At 42.0% G+C, this 23604-nt stretch overlaps 1 protein-coding gene across 2 annotated transcripts in view; it reads right to left on the bottom strand.

Moving 5' to 3' along the window:
* Positions 1 to 679: 679 nt before the first annotated feature.
* mcf2lb (mcf.2 cell line derived transforming sequence-like b) overlaps positions 680 to 23604 on the bottom strand; it is a 34180-nt gene continuing 11255 nt past the window's right edge. The window contains exons 4-33 of one of the 2 annotated variants that reach the window (XM_030080541.1): positions 19860 to 19950; positions 16063 to 16182; positions 15368 to 15484; positions 14593 to 14742; positions 14271 to 14395; positions 13070 to 13184; positions 12853 to 12972; positions 12201 to 12392; positions 11901 to 12092; positions 11096 to 11255; positions 10118 to 10185; positions 9920 to 10005; positions 9683 to 9749; positions 9466 to 9581; positions 9233 to 9302; positions 9035 to 9127; positions 8829 to 8921; positions 8577 to 8702; positions 7328 to 7549; positions 7140 to 7232; positions 6929 to 7007; positions 6642 to 6714; positions 6398 to 6504; positions 5947 to 6039; positions 5690 to 5749; positions 5188 to 5262; positions 4230 to 4339; positions 3093 to 3205; positions 2898 to 3001; positions 680 to 2265 (exon numbers count right to left, since the gene is read on the bottom strand). In XM_030080541.1, coding sequence (XP_029936401.1) covers positions 2186 to 2265; positions 2898 to 3001; positions 3093 to 3205; positions 4230 to 4339; positions 5188 to 5262; positions 5690 to 5749; positions 5947 to 6039; positions 6398 to 6504; positions 6642 to 6714; positions 6929 to 7007; positions 7140 to 7232; positions 7328 to 7549; positions 8577 to 8702; positions 8829 to 8921; positions 9035 to 9127; positions 9233 to 9302; positions 9466 to 9581; positions 9683 to 9749; positions 9920 to 10005; positions 10118 to 10185; positions 11096 to 11255; positions 11901 to 12092; positions 12201 to 12392; positions 12853 to 12972; positions 13070 to 13184; positions 14271 to 14395; positions 14593 to 14742; positions 15368 to 15484; positions 16063 to 16182; positions 19860 to 19950 — 3310 coding nt within the window. In that variant the 3' untranslated portion in view covers positions 680 to 2185. Of the gene's footprint in view, positions 2266 to 2897; positions 3002 to 3092; positions 3206 to 4229; positions 4340 to 4827; positions 4906 to 5187; positions 5263 to 5689; positions 5750 to 5946; positions 6040 to 6397; positions 6505 to 6641; positions 6715 to 6928; positions 7008 to 7139; positions 7233 to 7327; positions 7550 to 8576; positions 8703 to 8828; positions 8922 to 9034; positions 9128 to 9232; positions 9303 to 9465; positions 9582 to 9682; positions 9750 to 9919; positions 10006 to 10117; positions 10186 to 11095; positions 11256 to 11900; positions 12093 to 12200; positions 12393 to 12852; positions 12973 to 13069; positions 13185 to 14270; positions 14396 to 14592; positions 14743 to 15367; positions 15485 to 16062; positions 16183 to 19859; positions 19951 to 23604 lie in introns of both variants that reach the window. The other variant, XM_030080540.1, reaches the window with a different exon arrangement.

Genomic DNA, 23604 nt, shown 5'->3' with positions numbered 1-23604 from the left:
TGCTACTACAAGTAATGATTATATCAATAATAACAAGGAAAGGAAGAAGAGCATGCGTTATTAGACAGTGTCCTCCAGCCTGTGGGACTGCACTGATTCAGTTTCTGGTTTTATTTGTTGGCTTATTGCTGCAGTTCCTGAGGAATAGCCTGCAATTTATGTGTGGTTCTGTGCAGTCTGGAAACTAATATATGATGCACACTTTAAAAATCAAATTATCCATCTTACTGAACTCCTTGGGAAATATATTGGTTTATTACGCCTATTATGACACGCTCTTCTTTTTTCTTGTCTCTCTTGTCCGATAACATCTCATTTTAATCATTTTAGCAGTCACTTCATTTAAGGCCAATGCGTTAATAAGCCCAGGAATCTAAAAGCAAAAAGACAAAATCAGGGTTTTCGTGTGAACCTGGCAACCCAGTTGAACAGCTTAAGTTTCGGTTTCACTAAAATTGCTGCCATTGTGCGAGCTTTCCCTCTGAAAGTGTGTTGTTCACTTGCCTGTCTTTATCTGGTCTGTGTGTGTGTGTGTGTGTGTGTGTGTGTGTGTGTGTGTGTGTGTGTGTGTGTGTGTGTGTGTGTGTGTGTGTGTGTGTGTGTGTGTGTGATCCAACGATGTGCTCCGACCATGGCACATGCGCACAGACACTAAGACCAAGACCAAAAGACCAAAGACTGAATTATCACAAGTGTTTTATGTAGAAAAAAAGAAGGGGGAAAAATCAATAGACAAGTCACAATTTAGTGACATTACCATACTTAATGTACAATATAGCATCTCAATTAACAAACATTTCATGACAGTTGAACAATATCTACATTCAGGACATAATCCCTACACAGGGAATAAGTTAGCTCTATACAATGACCTCTGATTATTCACATTAGGAAACATACATGAAGATCCACAGAGAGTTAGACTAGGAGTCCAGCAGAGATTGGTGAGGAAAATATAAGCATTTTGCATGTCTAACCTATGTGAAGGTGCCGGTGTGTCTGAACCTGGGAGAGAGGATGTGATATGCTTGAACACAGGCGTAGAACAAGACACTGAAGAGTTTTCTTTTTTGAGGAGGAGGAAGAAGATTGGATGGCTGGGCTGCAGAACTGCCACATATGGTCTCATGTTAAATGTGTAATTGCAGTTCCCACAGGATCCTATTTAACAGAAAAACTGATTCATCACATCTCTGCGACCGTAAATGGAGTTTCTTTCTTCTCTTGCTAAAGTCTAGCATCTAAACCGCTGGGCATAAATCCATGACAGACCCACAAGAGAGAAACTGAAACATGACACACGTCTGGGCAGACATGTTTCCAAGGACAGGCTGATAAAGCTGAACAAAACAAAGGAACAAAGAATGAGGAAAAAAAGCACAGAGAAAGAGGAGGGAAAAACAGAGGTGAAGTAAGAAAAGAATAAACATGAATATGTGGGATTTTTCTTTTCTTTTCTTTACTTTTTTTTTTTTACAAATAAATAAACACTTCTAACGGGACAGCACAGAGGACAGAGAGGTGATCTCAGAGCAACATTCGTAAAAGCTAAACGACTCATATTCGCATATTCACTTCATTCTTCCTTTTTTTATTTACAATAGCATTGGAGTTACGAACGCCTTACGGGGAGTTGCTGCAGACGGACACAAAGCTGACAAGTGGCGCAGAGCCAGCTTGACAAATGTCACCCACATGTGATTTCTGATCTCACAACACCGATAGATGCACTAACTGAGATCAGTCCTGCTGGCCCATTTGTACATCTATTATGATAACACACATCCTATTTATATAAAAAACAAATCGTCAAGTGCAGGAATGGAAGATTATCAGTATTTGAGCTGACCTGGCATGTTATGTAATGTATCAATCTTCACCACAGGAGGGCATCACAGTCAAATCTATAGCATGTGCCATCATTTCAATAATATAATATCATTTGGTGTCTGTGATGCTAAAAAAAAAAAAAAAAAAAAAAAAAAAAAAACAGTTTTCAGTGGAAACCTTTTTTTTTTGAATATCAATGTTGGCAACATTATACCATCACCCAGGTAATGTCAGCTTTCAGCAGGGTGGTTAAGGTGATGGCGTGAGTGCAGAGGAGTTTGCTGGGGTGCCCATCGCCGGGCGCTCGGTGCCTCTCAGAGGATGATGGTCGGCTGGCTTGGGTGTCAGGAGGTACTCAGGGCTTGATGTCGGAGAAGCTTGTGTAGGTTTCACTGCAGCTGGACGATGTGCTGAGGTTTCCAGAGCCGCTGCCCTCTGCCACACAAACACACACATGCATTGAGGAATAATTTCGGCTTTAACTCTCTTGCTAAATAATATCTGGTTTATGATTGATGCCAGAGATGTGGTGGTTGATACCAACAGCAGTGAAATGTCACAGTTCCTAATAACTGATTCAATACCACAGCCAAAACAAAAATCCACTTCAGCACACTGTCTTTAATTCAAAAACTTTGTATGAATATTAAAACCTTAACGAGGCTCTGCCTGGCGCATGTGGCAAAAAAAATCAATACCTGCTCTGACCTCCAAGAGCATTGAGAGACAGATATCTTCTGATAATTAGGAATAAGAATAGCAAAAATGGCCAGTGTTAATTAAAAATAATCAATAAAAAAGAAACAATCCAGTGTACACACGGAGAGTTGGATGTGACTAGTTTAATAGGCTAAATAGTAAGATTAACTTTTGTCTGTGGCTTCATTGCAGTGTTTGCAATCTTATTTATTAGTCACATCCAACTCTCCGCGTGTTTAACCCTTTCATTTATTGCAATTTACAAACGTTGTTGTAGAAATCAACATTGGCATAATTTATTGATCTCTCCCCACAGACAAACAAGCAGAACTGGAGTGCTTTGAGTGGAGTTATGTTTTTATCTTTACCTGAGCTGGTAAGGGATTGACAGGACTTTGACTCTCCAATGAGAGTGAGCAGATTAGCAGCAGCAACCCAGCCCTCCTTGCTGGTTCTCAGGTTACGCACAAACCTGCATGACAAAAAACAACATACAAGCATGTGTCATTATCACTGTCATACATCATTATCCCACATATAAAACAACAAGGCTGTAGTCTCACCACTGTCCATCGTCCCCCTCTTTGACCAGCTGGACCATGTCGCCACTCTTGACTGACAGCTCTTGAGCGCCGCCCCTCTCATAGTCGGCCACCACAGTGTATTTCCCAGCACACTGTTTGTTTACAGACAGGATGGGAAACCATAAAATGAAACACAGCAAAATCATCCAGGAATAATTCAGTGCTTGGGAAAACAGTCTGAAAAATCAAAACATTGGAAACTTTGCTTTGTCACATGCTGTAGATCAGATGCAGTTAACGCTGTTGTTTACGATGACTAAAGTGTTAAACTATTAAACATCTACTGAAGTCCAAAGATTAACACAAATGGACAACATGAGATAGACAGGAGGACAAATCAGTGTTTAAATAAACCCTGTTAATGCAATACATTTCTCATCATAATGTAGTGGCTGTCATATTTTTGTTAATGTGATACAAATCCTAATACAGTCACGTGACACTGATACAATATTGTATGATCCTGTTAGTGCACTATTTATTATATTTGAGATTCATCATATTAACAGGAGGCATGAGATGTCCGCTTTTCAAAATGTGTGATGATGAATATGCATCCACTTTGAATATTACTTCATCAGCTATCATTCACATTATGTACACACACACACACACACACACACACACACACACACACACACACACATACATACATGTTGATATGTTGAGCAGACATATTTCATAGCCTGCAAAGATTCAAAGATGAAAGGTCTATATATACTCAATAGATGTATTTTAATCTGTTTTCTTTTTTTTTTTAAATTGCTATTTTATTTTATTGTGATAGGCTATGGTGATAAATTTTGGTGAGCTCTGTTACTTTGGAGCCACTGTTGGGGGCATGTTGCATGTTGGTGGGGGGTAAGGGTGGGTTTGGGGACTTGTGGGTGGGTCTTTCATGTTCTTTGTGTCCAGGCTGTAGTCAACCAAAGAAAATCTTGGTCGACTAAAGTCCTGCACAGGTGGAATGCAGACACGGCTGGACTGCTGTGTGGCATCATGTAGCCCACCGTACAGGTCTAGCCACACTATTTGGAGAGCTGCTAATCCACATCAAATAATTTTACTTGTATGGATGTCAATTGAGTTTTAGTTTCATGAGAAAGAGTGACTCACCAGCTTCTTGTTGCCGTCGTCCTCAGGGTCAGAGTTAAGAGGATCCTCCGCACTGGAGTAGCCGTCATTCTCCTCTGAGGCGTCCAGCGACAGGGAGGCCTTGTTCCAGTCTAGCAGGGGGGGAAAGACAGGTTTGGAGGTTATACTGTTGTCTAAAAAATGTATGGACTACAGTGAGAGCTCTACATGTGTGAGAGAGTGAAATAACCACAAAACCTCCTTCCTCTTTAGACCAAAGAGGGAAAGACTGCCGCTTGAGGAGGATAGGACTGATTCAGTGAAACCCAACGTGACACAAGCAGTTCCAGAAGCACTACCAAGCAACTCTGACCGAGACCGGGATGACGTGCATGCAACTCAGTATTTTAAACTCTTGGACTTAGGTGTGGTTGGTACAAACAAATAAATAAAGAGGTAGCAAATCATTCCTCCATAGTATTGCATGTTTATGTCAATAAGTCTGAAAAGAAACTAGAGATGTGGGGTGGGCCAAGCAGGAGTAGAAAAAGAGGATCTACAAGGGGATTGCAGCCGCAGTCTTTCAGTGAAACAGTGGGCCCGACACGCAGACAGTGTGAACCAACTGGTGCCACTGTACCTCTCTGCTTTGCCTGTAAGAGGCTAGAGGTGCTGAACCACCTGACCTTGCCCAGGTGGAGGTGAGGAGGACCTGCATCTGAGGGATGGGAGGTAATGGAAACACAGCCAGTCACTCATCTATCCATATTGCAACAGCTACAGCCAATGCAACTCATCAGCCACAATTAGCACCCTTGGCTGTCCTCAGGAAGATGAACAACTAAACTACAGTGTATGCTCAGTGCACTACAACTTGTTCACTGCCTTGACCCCTGACTGAAGTCACCTGAATACTTGAAAAAGCTGCGGCTATTATTCAATAGAAGAATAAAAACTGCATGGAGTAGACGGTTTAATTGTTGTTGAACAGTCTAGTTACCTTTGAAGCCGAAAGGTGTAGGATCGCTCTTAATCTCATGGCGTTTGGTCTTGTGATCGGGGCTTGTGGGAGATCCTGCCATCAAGAAAGAAAAAGGAGACAAAAGAAACATTGCTGAGGATGCAAGAAAGAAGTTATGATCAAATACTGACATTCAACAAGGGAATTTTGTTGACAGGAAGGTGCAAGAGTCAATTGGATAAAATCTATCTTAACCTTGCACTAAAATTGCTTATGTACACAGTGTCTATCATCTATCATCCATCAAAAGCGAGATGTGAAAGCAAAGATAACAGATAGAGATCAAAACTAAAACACAGACAGCTAACTAAGAGCACTGGCTGTGGTGTTCACTCAAAATACAGGACAATGTCGTGGTGCTGTCTGAATAGAAGACTGTAAAATTGCATTTTAAACGTAGCTTGACTGCCAAAAAATAACCCATCAGCACCATGACATTGCATAGCACTGAATGAAACAACGATGTAGAGCTGTGAAGTACCTGGTGAAGGGAGGGGCATCACAGGTAATGTAAAACTTTTATCGTCAGTAGTTGAGGGCTCTGTGAAATGAAGCATGCAGTGTTTGACCTTGTGACACTTCTTTAGGTTGTCCTTCCCAGAGTTAAATCAGTCAGGAAACTAACATCCTTTGGCCCCACTGGATGGAAATGTAGAATGAAAACATGCTACCCCATTTAACAAGTACACACAATGAAGCAGTTTGCTGGATGTGCAGTTAACGATAGCCCACAGTTACCTTTTTGAGCTTTGAGGTTACTGAAGCCCTGCAAAGTAAAGCGCTTTTTAGCCACGGCAGCTCTGTCTGAGGTAGGGCTGGTCACAGCCTCGTCTGGCCCAGAGGAAGAGCGGGAGGAGCAGACAGATGGAAAGACGGCAGGGAGAAGAGAAGACATCAGAGGGTTTGAAAGCAAGATGGAGGGGAGCAAAGCATCAGAGAAAGAGAAAAGTAATACACATGGCCGGGTGGAAAAGAGAGAGGTGAAGCCACAGATTAGTCACCACAAGAGGAAAGGAAAGAGAGCAAAGTTTATACTGAGCATGCACTACAAATGAGTAGCATTAGCTGAGTGGTAAGTGTATCAGAAAGTGCAGTATAATTAGGGCAGATTTGTTAAAAAAAAAAAAAAAACAAAAAAAAAACAAGAAGGTTATGTCTGTCCCCTTAATATTTTGGTCTCTCAACTGACCTTTTCCTGTGAGCTTTGGAGAGGAAGAGGAATTGGCATCAGGGCTGCAGGGCTCAGCCTTTTTCTCGTCAGTCTTTTTGAAGCTCTTCTGACCAGACTTGAATGGACTACCAGAGCAAAAGGAGAAGTAAAGAGCCTTGAGCTTAAGAGCTTCAACAACCTCTGAAAGAACTGTCAGCTATGGTAGAAAAATCTTTAAATTTAGGTTGTTGGCAGATGAACTGAAGAGGAAATTTAGACTGACCTGAGGCTGACTGGGCCACCTGACACAGGAGGGAACTGGAAAACCTGGTCTGGCGCCCTCTGCTGGCGAGCCTCTGCAGCACAGAGAAGCAAACCAAACATCAGTGAGAGGAACACTTAAAATCATTTCACCTTCAAAAACATTACTGAGGAAACATTAGCGTTTTAGTTCAAGGTCTACACATGGATCTTGGATAAGACTGACCTGACCTAGAGGTAGACCTCAGTGATGTTTATGAATGCATATATACCCTCTCATATCCTCTGTCTGTATCTTTGACATCTTACCTTTGCAGGCCTCCAGTTGGGTTGTCAGAACCTTCCTAATCTCATTTACCCAAGTTGTTTTCACTTCAGCTGTTGGTGCCTGAAAAGCATCAGTCCAATATTTATGCAGAAAAGCTATTAGAGGTGTGTGTACACTATGCCTATTGCTGTTGCCTGGAAGTAGATGCAATTGTAAATTCACATAATTCATTTTAGGTATGGTGCCGCATACCTGAACAATGTAGACCTCCTCTCGAGAGTTGCACCAGATTTCAAACTTCTTGTTGTCTCCCTTTGCATTCTCAGTGATGCCAACAGCACTCATCTGTTAAAATAAGGATGAGAAGATTTCAGCAGTGCAAATACAAAACATTTAAAGACAGCAATGCAACAGAATTTAAAGCTTGTAGTGGGGCTCACATTAAGGGATTGTTTGAAGCTGTAAGAGGGGGCTTTCTCATAGCCCTCCCCATTCTCCTCCCTCCTCTTGCAGAAGAGCAGGGCTTTCTCATGGAGGAAGAGGTGTCTCTGCATGGGCTTGAAACGGGCCAGATCCTTGACTTTGGCATGACCTTTCTTGTGCTCTGTCCACACGCTGAATGACCCCTGCATCAGCAACCTGCCCAGCTCACTCAGATTACCCTAAAAGAGGAAAGAGGTAATTAAAGAATGACATGCAGTTCCTATTTAGACGCTAATTCAAAAATACATGGACAAGAATTTTATCTTTAAACCAGTTAATCTCCAGATGGAACACAAGACTTAACAGAGTTTTGGGGAGTAAATCAAGTTATCTAGGTGGCTACCTCCCATCAAATATGCCTGTTTTCTGTCTACTTTGCTCTCTTTTATATGCCAGTGTTTCATCTGGAGTGTCTGCTGTCTGACTAATGTGTCTGTTTTCTGAATAATGTGTCTGTGTTTTAATAGGAGTGGCTGTGCCAGCCCCAAGTGGCTTTGATTGTTCTAATAAAATATTCGTCCTAGATGTCCATTCTTAGAATTGCATCTGGTTTTACACAGTACTTGCCTGATCTGTCGCAACTTTTAAAACTGCTTATTTAGGTATTTTGTCCTTGATTTACTTTGCCCTTCATCAGTAAAATGGAGTTAATAAATAATAATAAAATGAATAAGAAATTATAGCTTTCACCAACATCTTCCTGGCTCAGTCTATTTAAAGCTGCATAAGGCAAAAATTGTATGCAAACACTCCTGTCTTATCATCTTAAATTACATAGCACGGCTGCAACAGAGAAACAGAGACCTTATTAATTTGCCCTATTTGCCAAAATGAAATTATGGTGATGAGTACGGTCACTTCTCTACTTGATGAATCAAAACTTTAGAGTGATCTCCTACAATCTCCTGCCTGCAGCAGCAAGCAACAGATGTCTGGACACCCATGTTACATCTTACAGCTCTCTGATCCTTTTATTGATGGTATTGCATGATTTCTGGGTATTGATGATAATTTTTTACAAGGTATTTTTTCTCTACCGTTTTGATGGTATGGTTCCCTGTAGCTTCATTTATTTATTCATTTATTGTCTTTAACCACATATTCTTATTCAGGGTCATGTAGAGTCTATCTCCTATCTGATGTTGGTATTTCATCTAAAACGTGTGTGTTGTGTCTGATCCGCCTGTGCACTGTTTATTGTCTCACCTCATATCCTGTAATGGCAATGAGGTGCATGGAGTCATTCACAGCCTTGAGGATGCCTAAAATGGAGGACAGTGCCTCCTGCAGGTCATCAGTCCCCTCACAACCCTTGCTGTACTTAAGTAGTTCCTGCAGACAAAAACACATGCATGTACACCACTCTATAGACACTAATGAACTTGGATCCCCATTAAAAGAGCATTCAACAACTAATTAAATATAAAGTTCAGTATATCCAATATCAAAGGATCTCACCTTCAATAGCAGCTGATATTTGGTAATTCTCTGAACTGGCTTTAGCAGATAAGAGTCCAAACCCAGTTTATGCTCCAGCTTTTTCTGACACTCCTGGGGCAAACCAATTAAAAATAACACATTCATGTCAAGTAATAAACACAAACAAATATTGAATTACAATGCCTGGAGGAGGCCAACAATAGATAAACACTGGGTTTATTCACCTGGAAGAAGGCACAGTCAGAGCACTGCCTCCAAAGGCTTTCAGAGCGAGGCTTGTTCTGACAGTACTTCTCATAGATCTGCAAGTCTGTCATCTGAGGAAAACCATGCAAAGAAATTGTATTAGAAAACAGGATCATCAATACTATTTGATTCACATCTTTGTGCTGAACTGCAGCTACCTCAAAGCATTCGCTCACCCTTTCTAGAAAACACCTTCCAACCAGCTCAGGGCAGTCTGTGTACTGCTCCAGCTCCCTCAGAAATGTCCTGGAGAACAATAAGAGATCATGTTATGGATAAAAGATAAAGAGGAGGCAGAATGGGAGAATTGATTGATGAGGAAGGGGATCAGCTTTGATGAGCACCATGGCAAAATGTGTCATGTTACAGTGCTGGTATCATAAATAGCAGCCAGAGGGCGCCCATTCACCTCTTGTGGAAGTGGTAGATCTCTGGCATATTGCCAAACAGCACCTCCTTTTTGTTCTGCAACGGAGCAGGGATGAGATGAGCCATCGCTGGATTATCCATCTCAGAAGCATATCCCTGAAACACACAATCACAGCACATGGAATGTGAGGCATGGGCAAAAGTGAAAGAAAGATTACCTTTGCAATGGCTTGTGGGATTGTGGAGTGAGTAAACACCTGTAATACACAGAGCAGCTCCTCCACATAAGCCCTCTCAGTTTCTAGCAGCTCATTCATAACATGCCTACAGGGAAAGAGAGAGAAACATAAACATAAACAAAGACAAGGAGAAAGTGCAATCAAATTACTTAAAGGATATGGTGCAGGCATAATCAGAACACAAGATGAACAATGCTAGATAATGGACAGTGAGTGGTTTGATTATGGATGAGTGAGCTGTGGCCCATCCTTCACCTTCTGAGAACTGCCAGGTTCTCCTCCTCCTCTGACAGAGAGGCATGTCTGCTGTTACTGCCTCCATTCTGCAGTTGGCTCTCGCCCTGTGAAAACACATCAGATCACCATGACCACGGACATAAAAACAGCAACAGTAGATAACAACTGGAAGATAACATTTAGATACAGATAAAATTATGAGAAGACTCCACTCACTTTCTTAAGGTTTACACTGTTCCCCGAGTCTCCCTCTAAGCAGTTTTTCTCTTGCTGAGCTCTGTGTGCTATGGGAGGAGATGAGAGAAAAAAAAAGTCACAATATTTAGGTAGTTACAAATCCAGAGAATTTTAATCCTGCTTGATTTTAGCTCTGCATTTAATACAGTTGACCACAAAATCCTTATAATAAATCGCCTGGGTTTACTGTGTCAGTATTAAGGACATTGCTCTTGCGTGGTTTTGCTCCTACCTCTCTGATAGATATTTTTCTGCTGTAATTTTCCTCATCCCCGGACCCCATCTCACGTGGTGTTCCCCAGAGGTCAGTTCTTGGTTATTTGTAATAATCCATGTATATGCTTTCTTTGGGTTAGATAATCCACTGGATGACATGCAACTTTATGTCCTGCTGACTAGTAGCAACATAGACAAATTCTCTCATATTATGGACTGTCTCTCTGATATCAAATGCTGGATGTCATAAAACTTCATCGGACTCAGTAAGTCTAAATTTGAGGTCCTTCTATTTGACCCCTAACCCTAACCTGTGAGCTGAAAAGGATCTGGGAAACATGTCCTCCAATGTTAAGCACTGGAGGACATGTTAAGCATTATTATTAGTAGAAGTAGTAACAGTAATAGTTGTAGTAGTAGTAGTAGTATATTAGACCAACTGAATCAATTTGCTGCATACTAACAGTGTTAAATCATAAACACAAGGTGAGATCGTTCCACAGGCCAGGTATCATTCAAAAGACTCATTGCAATAAATCAAGTGCCATTTTCTGTAAACCATAAAGTTCATAAGATCCATCTAGTCCGTGAAGTACATTAGGGCAATGCAAAGTTTGAACATGTCTGAAAGTTGTGATGCATGAAGTGAATGATGTAAGGGTCACCCAAAGAGTGACGCAAGTAAGGGCATCAAAGTGTGTGATGTCTGTAAGGGCCCTGTAGAGCCTGGTGAAGACTGACCAGGTGAGGTGAGAGGGGACTTGATGAAGGCTTCAGGTCTGGGGGCCACTGGCTGGACTGGCCTGGTCTGTTTTGCTGCTAGCTTCTTCAGGCTGACTCTCCTCTTGTCAAACATCTCCTGCATGGACACCTGCTTCTGGAACACCTTCTCCACTTGGTCCTGATACACAAAAATCAGGGAGAGGTCCGCATGTTGTATCTTTGTTTCTTTTTCTTTTCCATTTAAATATAATTAAGAAATAGACTTAAAGGTGCCATTTGTAACATTTTACATGCATCTTTCAGATGTTCGGCAGCCTCTACATTTAATCTTGTGTACTACTGGGATTTTGTGAGAAATCTTTTGGATAGCTATAATGCTAAGTGAGGAAGTAGGTTGCTGTTCTTTTCCAGCAAATAGGGCTAAAGCTTTTAGAGTTTCTTGAAATGACAGATGGTAGAATAACTGAGAAGCCAAAAGAAAACTAATTTCTAATATGTTTATCATCTCCAGTGAAGTGACAGAGAAACCTCGGACTGCTGAAGCATGATGCTCTTTGTGACAGAAAGCAACAGGATTTATAGGTAAATGTGGTCTTAATTTGGAGACATTTGCACTAACATGACCACTGGTGTGAGATTAAGGCTACCTATCATCTTGACCATAGCCTCATTTATTGATGGTAACTGTACCAGCATACTGATAATGACATATTAATGTTTAAAAATACTACATGTTGCACCTTTAAATCTGTGTTTGAGTGCTAAGGATACTTGAGGATTTGGAGAGATGATTCTTGAAACAGATGCTGGTCCCTCCTCTTACCCTGAACTCCTGGTTGATCACTGCCTCATATTCCCTCCAGATGGTACTGAGGTCCGTCAGCTGGTTCTGGCCTGCGGAATCCAGGTAACGCTCCAGTTCCTGCAGGGCTGACTCCGCCCCCTCATGTGACTGACATTTGTCCACAGGCTGAGACGCCAACAGGTATATGCCATCATCACACCACTTAAGAGCCTGGGAGATACAGGAGGATTGGCGATTAAAAAAAAAGCAAACGAAGCAGTGAACTATGGTGCTATGCAAACTACTGGAGGTGCCTGTGAGTGTGTGTCCTTCTCTCACCCGTTCCAAATTGTGGTGCAGCTCCATCGCTTTGAGGAGGAGGTCCTTCTTTGCCCTCAGGGTGCTGCTAACTTCCTCGCTGACTGCTCTGAGCTCACTGCATTTGGGCTGGATGGAGTCCTCAGCGTAGTGGGAGTTCTGGATCAACTCATCACCCTCACGAGCCAAGGCCACAGATCTGTCCAGCACCTCCTGGGGAGGGATGTGGAGATGTAGTTTGTGAGTTTCTGCATTTTACCAGAGCTGAGTTGGATCATATTTGCAAATACTTTCTATGATTACAAATTTCAGACAACCACAAGAAAGTATTTCAAAGAAAATTTAAGCCTTTTTTAAAATTTCCCCAGTGTGGCAACAGCAGGTGTTGAATGTGCATGAGACAGCTAGAAAACTAACATTACATTTTTTTAATTGTTTACTATTTAACCCAAGTCTGTACTGAGTTTATCTAATAAATCTCTCTTTGAATGATGGTTGGAGTTAGAGATAACGATAACGTCCCAGCAGGAATGTCTGCAGCAACCAAGGAGGAACACCTTTTTGGCACGAGGTATTACATGTTATGTAATGTACATGTGCATGTAATGAAAAAAATATTATTCAGGTACGCATGGTTACAAAAAGCACATTTCATTTTACAGGTATTACTTACACAGATTTTCTCCTCATAGGTGGTTAGTTCCCGAAATATGTGGTCCGCATGAGCTGGGCTGACCCCGACCTCAGAGAAGGTTGCAAGTTTCTCAGACACCTGATCCAGCAGAGCCCTAACCTGGAGCACAAACACAACAGTAATTTAACACTTGGGAATGTCAAATGGGACCTAATGGACTGTTCAGATGTCTATGGATGATTTCACCTGAGCTCACCTCTCTGTAGTTGTGCTCAAAGTGCCGTAGTTGGAGACACTGCTCCAGTTTGGTCTGATGCCTCACCCAGAACTCATCGAAAGCCCTTTCAGTCTCATCCAGCTGAGACAGAAGTCTGACAAAGGACCACAGAAAGAAATGGAAATGTAAAGCAAGTAATGTGTACTGGAAGTAGACAGGAAGTGAAGAGCAGTCAAGGGAGGAATGGAAAAGGAAGAGAATGTGATAGGGATGCTGAGATATTTGGACATTCCTGTTTTTCTTTGCATGTTGTGCATGCTATCCAGAGTTAATGCCTGCTGACACAAGAATCAGTGCCTTCAGTGTTGCTTAAAATACTGGCTCTGACCTCAAAGCATGCAAGCTCGCCAGCCTATATTACGACCGTAATGATGGGAAGAGATTAGACAGCCATGAACAAACCGCCTACCGTCAACAACAACACATGGGTCTAGCGGCTCTGATTTGATAACCAGCAGATCACCACTGGACCTTAGTCATGCACCACCTGGAGGTCATGATATGCTTTTGCAACAACAGTCACCCTTAATTGTGATGATACTAGAGACGATAATGTGTCACTAAAACTCTACTGAAAGTGAAAAGTTGTCTACAGTATCTCGGTTTGGGTTAAACTTAAAAGTCTTCACATGCCGCACTGTATTGAAGGGGTACTGTTGCTTTTTAGGATATTCAGTTGGGAAAGACCATATGAATGAACTATATGGCTGGGATAAGGCCTGCTGTACTGTATGTCAGTTGTAGAACATAGAGGTATAAATAAATATCAAAACAGAGTTATTAAAATAGTGTCAGGCTAGGGTTTTGGTCAAAACTCGGTTCAGGCTTGGGGTTACATTGTAGAGATGAAGCCAGCTGGTAAATGAACATCTACTTTTTGCCACCCAATAGATGACTATCAACACTGAGCTGTCAAAAAAAGTGTTACTGTGGCAACACCTCCAACTGATGAGCCATGCTATAAAAATGATGGACGACATCTGAGATTTTTGTAATAACCAAAGAACTATGAGGGAAAACTACTAAAGTGATAATACTTTCACCAATCTGGTACCTTTACATTTTGACAAGAGTAATAGTAGTGTATAGAGTCTTTCTATTTTTTGAGAGAATCAGCTACTGTACATCTGGTGAATGTTTACTATCCACCCTGCACTGTTCCAGGTGTTTTGGTCCTAACCTCTGCACTGTGGCCAGGTTCTCCAGTTCATCCTGGTTCATGTTGTGGTCGGGGTCTCGGACCACAGGCTCATTGATGCTCTCCAGCAGCCTGCTGCCCTGGCCCAGGGCCACCATCAGATCCTCCTAGAGACCCAAAGAGACAGATGGAAGCATGTAATCCCAATACATACTGTAGGTCTTAAATATCTGTGTGTTCAGCAAATGTATTTGTGTATAGAGTGAGAAAAAAGGAGACAGGAAGTTGCGGTTTGTGTTGTGGTGTGTATGAGCAAGTGTGTGCGCTTGTCTGTCTCAATGTTGTTTGTCGGTAGTGTACTCACCTTCATCTTGGACTTCTTGCTGGTGTGTGTGCCCAACAGGGTAGTTGTTGCCTGGATGTCATTGGGGAGCTCGGTTTCGGCCAGCTCAGTCCCAAACGACTGCAGGGTCTGAGCTGTTTTCTTTACCATCAATGCAAAACCCTCAATGGCCTGACACACACACACACACACAAGAAACAGCAGCCAGTCAGACAGGACCAAATTTTCATCAAACATACTGATAATGAGAATGCTGCAACTGTGTTTGCACTATATCCATAGTTTTTGCAGATTAAGAGGATGCGATCAAGATTGCATTAAATGTACTAAATTTGTTGCTTTCCTCCATTTTACTTTTTAATTAATTAAATGTTCACATGGACATGGTTTTCATCGAAAACCAGTGATGTGTAGAACTTGTTTAGATACTGCACTTTGTTGGTTAAATGCTCACATTTATGTCCTGTTATATCCATGTAGTAATTTTCTCCCTGCTTTACAAATTCTCATTTATTTTTGCTATGTAGATCTTGTTTCGATGATGCATTTTGATATTACACTCTGCATATATAATGTTAATTTTATCTCCTGTTTTATCCCTGTTGTAATGTGTTCTCTCTCTCTCTCTCTCTCTCTCTCTCTCTCACTCACTCTCTTTCTCTTTTCAGTTTTTGTAAACTCATCTAATTTATCTTTGCTTCCTGTTACATCTTCTCTTTTATTGTATTCATTCTTTTGTCTCATTTCTGAGCCAATTTGTAAGTATTTAAATATTTATGGTGGTGTGTATACTCACAGTGCGGTGAGAGATCCACTTCTCATGGCAGTACTCCTGTGTTCCCCCAAGTTCCTGGGTCAGCTGGGTGCGGTCTATGTAAGAGTGGAGCTCAGTTATCGAGCTCAGCATGATCACCTATATTACACACACAATACACACAGAAACACTATTAACATTTATCTGATTTCATCCTATTCTTAGTGTTCTTCTCCGAAGACACTGTGTCTTTAAAAAAAAGTAATCTTTGCACAGCTTTGTTGCCTTTAAAGTCACTGTTTTGGATTGGTCACAAGTTCATAAAACACAGAGGAGACAATAGCTAGAACTGGAGTACCAAATATGGCAATACCAGAGATGCTGGGTTTTTTAACAAGCCACTCATAATATACACCAGGGTTTTTCAAACTTCTTCATGTTCCTGGTGGAACCCCTTTGAAGTGAGTTGGCCCATGGGACCCTGATATGAAAGATATTTTGGCCTATGTTAAGTATTAAATTGTTTAGATGTCATACTTGAACACTGACAACTAGATTCAACAAAATGTTATCAAGTAATCATGAATAGATTTTTTTGTATTTAACAATTTCTGGCGAATTAAATTATGGTGAAACTAAGCTATTCTTCATTGCTCTGAGCACCCTGTGGAAGCCCCTTCAGGACTCCCACTTTTCAGGAAACTGTTTCAGGAAATGATCAGAGAGATTGTACATACCGGCACCTTCATTTTGAACTCATCCTTGTTGAACTTGAAGAGGATGTCGGAGAGCGTGCGCTGCAGGAGGGTGGTGGGCCGCAGAACCAGAACCAGTTGGAGGTTCCCTGGGAAGGAGCCCTGAGCAGAGAGAGGACAGGGACTGTCACCACTTATGTAAACAGGACAGACAGTCTGACGAACATCTCGGTTCAGTGAACGACTGTCTGTTCTTTCTGCTCTGACAGCCTTACCCATCTAAATTTTTTTTTTTTCCCGAGTGTTCGTCCTTTCTCCCTTTCTGTCCTTGTCCCATGTGCACTACTCACACGCACATTCAAGCACATGCCGAAGCATGTGGAGCAGGAGTGAATGGCTATGGCAACGGACATGGGGGGTGCAGGACATCTTCTTGAGGCAGGGACATTAATCTTCATGTCGCTAAGATGCTGCTGCATAAATAATGAGGTAGAAAAAATCGACACCAACTGCACATATAGTACATGTGCATGCAGGCACACATGCATAGATATAAGCCAAGGAGAGGATAAAAGACAAAATAAAAAGACCATACAGGATACTGCCCAGCTGGCATTATCGTGGCTTAAATTAGCATAGCTTGATGCCTTTGTGAATTTAAGATGAAGTAGACCACAGGCTTTTCATCAGCACATGGAAAGAATACTAATGGGCCCTAACCAAAACACTCAGCACAAAGCAAGCCAATCCTAAGTAAGCAAAACTGTCTTTTTAGATGCAACTGTAAAATCCCCACTGAATATTTATCATGCTATGTGCTTTTAACTGACTCTGTTACAGCCAACACAACCAAAATACTGCCAGTAAAAATGGATGATTGACAGCCTCTGGTAGAGTAGGTACTACTGTGAAAGCAGCTGGAAAATGTTTGAGGAGGAGAACACTGAGCTCCCCTCCTGAGGCGGGATGATTGTTAATGCCAGCTTAATTAGCTAATGACCTGAGCGTCTGCTTTGCCTGATTGGTCGCTCTTCCCAAGTGAGTCGGGAAACGCTGGTCTAAGCAGAAATGACAGGGGTACCTCGTTAACAAACAACCACGTGCGATGGGGACTCTTAGTGGAATTAATAAATCAATTAAATGCTCGACCTTGCTGAGCGGACAGAACAAGGGAGTGCATCAAGTTAAGTCGGGTCATTTACCATCAGCAGAGAGCAAAATTAGTATCTCTGCAACATTACATAGCACTGCAAAACACAGCTAATTTTTGTTGTTCGTCTTTAGATCATGGTGCTTCCTCTCATCAAACCAAGAGCTCTCATATTCAGAGTATTAAACATATGATCTATAAATTCCATTCCAACCATCAGGAATGGCCTCTGACACATTTTGCAGCACACTCAAACACTGGCCTGGCTGGCTCCTGTATGGATGCTGTAGTTTCAAACCATTCATACATGCAGTTTGGATCGGTGATCACTGGTGGTTTTGTAACCACGGTCATGGTCTCCTTGTTCTTTGTTCTTTTTGAATGGTTGACAGTGAGATGAACACTTTGACACACACACACGCACACACGCACACATGCACACGAAGGAAGATCCACATTAATGGCAAGTGAGGAGATTGTGTCTCTGGGGACAGAATGAAGCCACAGTAAAACCATGGACTTTTAATTAGGACGAGCCTATGCACTTCTCTTCTGCGTGTGTCAGCAAGCTAACAGCAGCTGCAAGCTCCACAATGCATGGCAATATTTAGCTTTTAAGAAAACACACAGCCCCCTGCTGCCAGCTGTAGACGAATTCTGTAGACTGAAAGGGTAAACATTCAATATTCTTGTGTGTGTTTCACTTCCCCATCACCCCAACCCCTCCACACACACTCAAATGCTTCAAATGGGACTAGACACAACAGAAATGGCAAATATTGTCTTATCGTTGCCTATCTGAGTGAATAAATCACAATATGGTCTGAATATGATGTGATTTAGCCCAGGAAATAGTTCCCATTAGAAATAGGTGGCAGCAGATCAGCACATGCCAGCTTTCATTACTATCCATTTAGCAGTCGGGTTGAATCACCCCAAACCATTGCAGGTATGACCGAGTACCCCCCATTACCAGCCTGTCAGTCTGTAAAGTCCCCCTTGTGGGATTAATAAAGCTTGATTTAATTTGAAATGAGTGAGTGGGCCTCCTATATCCCCAGAGACCATGGACCATGATATTCATCTCTGTCTCTCTCTCTCTATTGGACAACTTATCTCTCCATATATCCTTTCATGTCCACAGAACAGCCTGTTTTAGTTTCTTGGTTGGCTAATTTGAGCTGTCGGGAACTGTCCAACCCTACATGGTGCTGAAAGCAAAAAGGAAATGAGGGGAGGTGTATCTTTTCGCTGTAACCTTAGAAATATGTTACAGTATCATTTCTTGAGTGCTTTACAGGAAGCCTTCTGTTTCTGCTTTATTCAAGACAGCAAATCATAATACTAAACCTCCACAGCAGGCTATGGACATTAAACGTTAACGCAGATGAAGATGGCAAGAAAACTGGCGCTGTCAAATGCAGCGTGGATCAAGTTGCCAATTGTGTGTTTTCATTTAGCCCAAATAAGCAATATGTTGTGAGATCATGTGATGCTTAGAGGGGAGATTCTCCCCCCACACACTGCGGAGAGCTGCCAGCGCTCTGTCACCTCCCCACAGAAACCATGAAACGCGGAGATGAACAGATAGACGCTCAGGCTCACCAGCCAGGGCAAAAGACCAGAACAACAGGATGTACCTCGAAAAGAGAGGGGTGAGAAAAAAAGTAACAAGAAACGACATCAATGCCCTGCTCTCTTCCTTTTATCCAGAAGAATAAATGACATAGCAGATATCAATTCTCTCTCTAACAAAGGGGATGATGAGCTCTTATGTAGTTACAATGAAAGAGGAGACATGAAAAGGAACTGTGTGGTAAAAATAAAATAGAACACAGAGAGGAAATGGAAACTTTGACAATGCATGAACAGATGATATAACAAAAAGAGGACAGAGAGAGAGGGAGAGAGAAAGAGAGAGAGAGGGAGAGCGAAAGAGAGAGAGAGAGGGAAAGATTCCTGCTGTTTCTCCTCCATGGGGTGCTCTGATATGACTATATGCTGCAGCTGATTACAGGGCAATGAGCACATGACTCACAATATTTCAGCCAAAGTGTGTTAGTGGGCTAGGGTTAGGGTTAGGGACTTTAGTGGTGTCATTATCGTAATTTTGTTTTGTTATTTGGTCATGAGGGCATCCACTGCTCCTCGTCATGAAATAAACATGATATGGAAATATGACACAGAAGTAAAAATAATACAACTATGATACATAAGAGTGCATGTACTGAGAGCTTGAGTGACATTACAGTAAGACACTCTCCGCCTGTCTTTCAGGCATGTGACTGTTTGTTTTGCCCTCCGGCAATGGCAACACATGGTAGGCTTTGATGGTGGTGAGATAGGGGTGGCTCATATCAGTGTTACCCACCACCATCACCCCCCTCATCCCTCCTTCAGGGCAGTCGTAATATTAGTCTATTATCAACTCCCTGACACAGATGTGGAGGTCTAAAAAGGGAAGGGAGGTGTTCCAACACCTCTCTATTGCCTAATAAACAATCTTCCTCCCCCTGGGGTGAGTGCCTCTCAGTGCTGGTGCTGTTCCACTCATCAGTTGATTAAAGATACAAAGGCACATGGTACCACACAGACACAAAGAAAGAGTTAAGTGCATACACACATGTACACACACACATACACACACACACATTTCTTTGTCCATGTGCATGGACAAAGAAAAACTCACCGCAATACGAAGCAGGGTCCCCTTGACAGCTGCCCATCGGTCTTGCCGGCGGTCAATGACCAGGATGAAGCCAACTCCTGTTGCTGACAGACTGAAACACACAGATAAGCAAAGTATAGTCAATACAAATAAACACTGGGTAATACTGCTCACCTAGAGGCCTAAAGGGGAGGGCTGAGCACGGCTTATTACCACACTGAATAGTAAGAGGAGGACAGATAAATTCTGCCTTACTATGACAAAAGTGTAACAACACAATATAGTTTGGAGGGCCGTGGCAAACCACGTGTGAGCACAGACAAAAGCCAGAGATCACAGGTGCGTAGACAAAGCTTTGCCAAAGTAATGACTCTTATCCATAAACTGTTACATATTAAAAAGGTAAGACAGAGAGTATTCAGAAACCATCAGAACCCAAAATAATAATAAAAAAAAAAAACATATAAAACATACATATAGTTTACTTTCACAGGAAACGCGTGTTCACTGCTTTGTTTTTTCCTTGTCCTGCTTTTTATTTTCTTAGACAGCTGGTCCAGTCCACAGTACAGAAACTGAGAAACTGCTCTTCTCCCCCAGATTTCTTGGCCATCAGCCTCCAGCCCGCAATTCCCTTCTTCTGCCCTCCCCCCGTCCTCTCTGGTCCCAAGAGAGAGAGAGAGAGAGGAGGGCTATATGGTTTACAAACAGCCGGCGGAGAACTCAGTGGCAATCCCAAGTGCAGTGTGTCAGTGCAATCCCTTCAGCATACCTAAAACCATACACCTCCTATAGGTGATGAATGAACTCCTCACTTCAGCGGCACAAAACACGCTGCAGGAACCTTGCACACAGAAAGACAGCAGTCATGCTTCTCATCATTTGCATCTCCTTACTCTGCTGTTCCCGACTCTTACTGCAAAAACAGGGCGGCAGGAGATTCCAAAAACCAGTCCTTGGCACAACAAAAGCAAGATAAAGAGAAAGGAGACATGGATGTGTGTGAAAGGTAGATCCCAGTTTGCTGTGCTCTGGTATAAGGAGAGGGAGCCAAATGCTTCAGACCATCACAGCATCCAGCCTCGGCCCCCCTGGGCTGCCTGCATCAGCCAACCAATGAGGCGCTGTGGAGCTGCTTCACCACCGACCAATCACAGGGTGGCTGCGAGGTGATGAACAGCTCCGGTGGCCACTCAGCAGGTTTTTACAGATGTGGAGGAGGGGACAGACTCTATGAAAAGAGTGAAGCCGCAGTGAAGGTTTCTATTATTAGGCGAATACAACATGTTATCACTGTTTGTGTGTGTCTCTCTTCTCTCTCTCTCTTTCTCTCTCTCTCTGATGAACATTCTGATAGTGGCACTTCTCGTCTTTTTTTGGTTCATTCTCCTTCTCCTTTCATCTTTTCATATCCTCTTCCTCCTCCTCCCCTCTTGGCTCCATCACTCCCACAGACTCTCCCAGCCGCTAAAGCATTCAAAGCACAGACCGGCGCTTTACATCTCCACTGCTTCAGCCGCAGAGGAGGAGGGGGGGGTTTGTGAAGAGAGGGAGAGTGGGACAAGAGCTGGTCTGCCTCGAAGACAGTTATGGCTGCTGAAATGGGAAGGCGGTTTATGTTGAACAAACAGCGCCAGGGGTTGAGAAAAAATCTATCACCACAACATGATAAAATGGTCATCTAGTGCCAAGGCTGAAACACTGATTCAATCTGTGGGAAATGATTTCAAGCATCCCAAGTGTATGATTTTTAATAATACATGTGAATGGATGGAAATGGATTATGTGCTTTGACATGTTCTATTGTAACTGATTTATCTGAAAACATAAGTAGAATGTGGGTTCTATAAAGTAAGACATTAAACAAGTGCAAGGAACTTAATATGAAATTAATAAACATGTACATGTGAACAAATGCAGTCGCACATTGATTAATAATAATAAAAAATAACTTGAATACTAAAACAATGCTTTTCGGTTATTGTTGCAGTTGTGGCTGCTCTTGGACGGGTGTTGACAAAAAAGTGGATTTCTCAGGGCAAAATGTGTGGAAACCCTGCTCACTGTGTGTTGAGCTGTGAAAAAGCTCTGCCTCATAGCAATGCAGTGATGAAGGAAATTTGCTGCATGAATACATATGCAGACACAGCCACACGCTCGCACATAGAGCTACCCCCTCCCCTTCCTCTTCAGTACTGATTCGGTATTGCAAAGGAAAATTGTTTGAATTTAGGGGCACTGGTATATTAAATTAAAAATGGATTAAATAATTTAAAATCTGGCCATATCTTGCAGTGTTTACCATAACTCCTCAACCTGAACCAACCAGCACAGCTACTGTAAGCGCAGGTAGAAGGACGGTGCAAAGGCAAGGAGAGATAGAGAGGGGAAGAGGAGAGAGGGAGGGACAGGAACATGGCCTGCCAGGACACAGCTGTTAATTCATTTACTGAGTGTGTTTGGAGATGTAGAGCATGAATGAGCTTTTCCTCATTGAAAAACAGATTAGGACGCAGAAAATTCCATGCCCCGTCAGAAAATCGGTAGCGAGGAAAATTAATTAAATGCTTACTACACCTTCTGAGGAACTCTTAAATGAAACAACACCCCTAAAGTCATGCCTTAAACTAGAATTTTATGGAAAAAAATGACATTTCTATCAAAGTGCAATCATTTACATAGGAAATATAATAATAAATATACATGCACGGTATTACAGAATTAAACCTAACTGCCTCTATAATTAATATTGATCTAAAGGCATTCCTTTAAAGACTGCACTGACTGTTTTGCATTCAAGGTCATGATACACAGATGCTGGACATTTGCCCCAAGCTGAGTTCTGTGTGTGTCCTGTTGGGGGGGGGGGTTAGTCCCTCAGGTACGAGCAGCCATCTGTCTCTCTGCTCTCAACAGCTTGAGGCTCAACCCTTTCTCACCACTGAGGATGACCCTTCATCAGTTGACTGGTCACCTCTACAGTCATGCCACGAACGAGCTGAAATTAGGACCCTGGACAGAATGCATTTTTTTGTGTGACCTTTAGCTGTTTTCAGCCTGGTTTTGAAAAATCACCCCCACCTGCCAGAAGCTGAATGAAGAGCACAACATGTGAAAACAAAGAAAAGTAAAACCCAAAGGAAAAAAGAGAAATGACTGGTTGCTCTTAGTAGTCAAATGTAGATCACAAATATAGAGGGTGCTCTTGGAAACAGAAAAACAAAGTAAAACAAACAGGAAGACATTCAGCACATTACAGAAGTGAAAAAAGAAGAAAAGGAAGGAAAAAGCAGGTAACCTTAAAAAGCTTTCATTGCAGTGGCTACTCTGTTTTAAAACAAACAAACAAACAAACAAAAAAAAAAACCCTAACACGTTTCAACCACTACGTCTTCATTAGGAATAATACAGGTGTGACATCGACTATATAGCCAAAACAACCAAGAGGAAGCTATCACATGACCAGGATAATAAGCAAGTCAAAATAACTCATATTAAAATTACATGACATGATAAATTGGATATCATAGAGAAGATATATAACATGAGAAAAAATAGGGCATAAAACTAAATGTATAAGTAAAGATAAATCACAAATAATCACACAAGTAAACACAATTGTGATCAAAACAAAACAAAACAAAAAAAAAAACTATGTTCAAATACACTGGACTTGATATTCTGATTTATCGACTGTGATTACAGCCACTTGAAAAAGCCATGTTGACATCACTGGAATGTGTTATTGCCAGGCTCTCACAGACAC

Source organism: Myripristis murdjan, chromosome 21, assembly GCF_902150065.1.
Source record: "Myripristis murdjan chromosome 21, fMyrMur1.1, whole genome shotgun sequence".
In the NCBI taxonomy this organism is placed as follows: Eukaryota; Metazoa; Chordata; class Actinopteri; order Holocentriformes; family Holocentridae; genus Myripristis; species Myripristis murdjan.
This window is presented reverse-complemented; position numbering and strand designations above follow the sequence as displayed.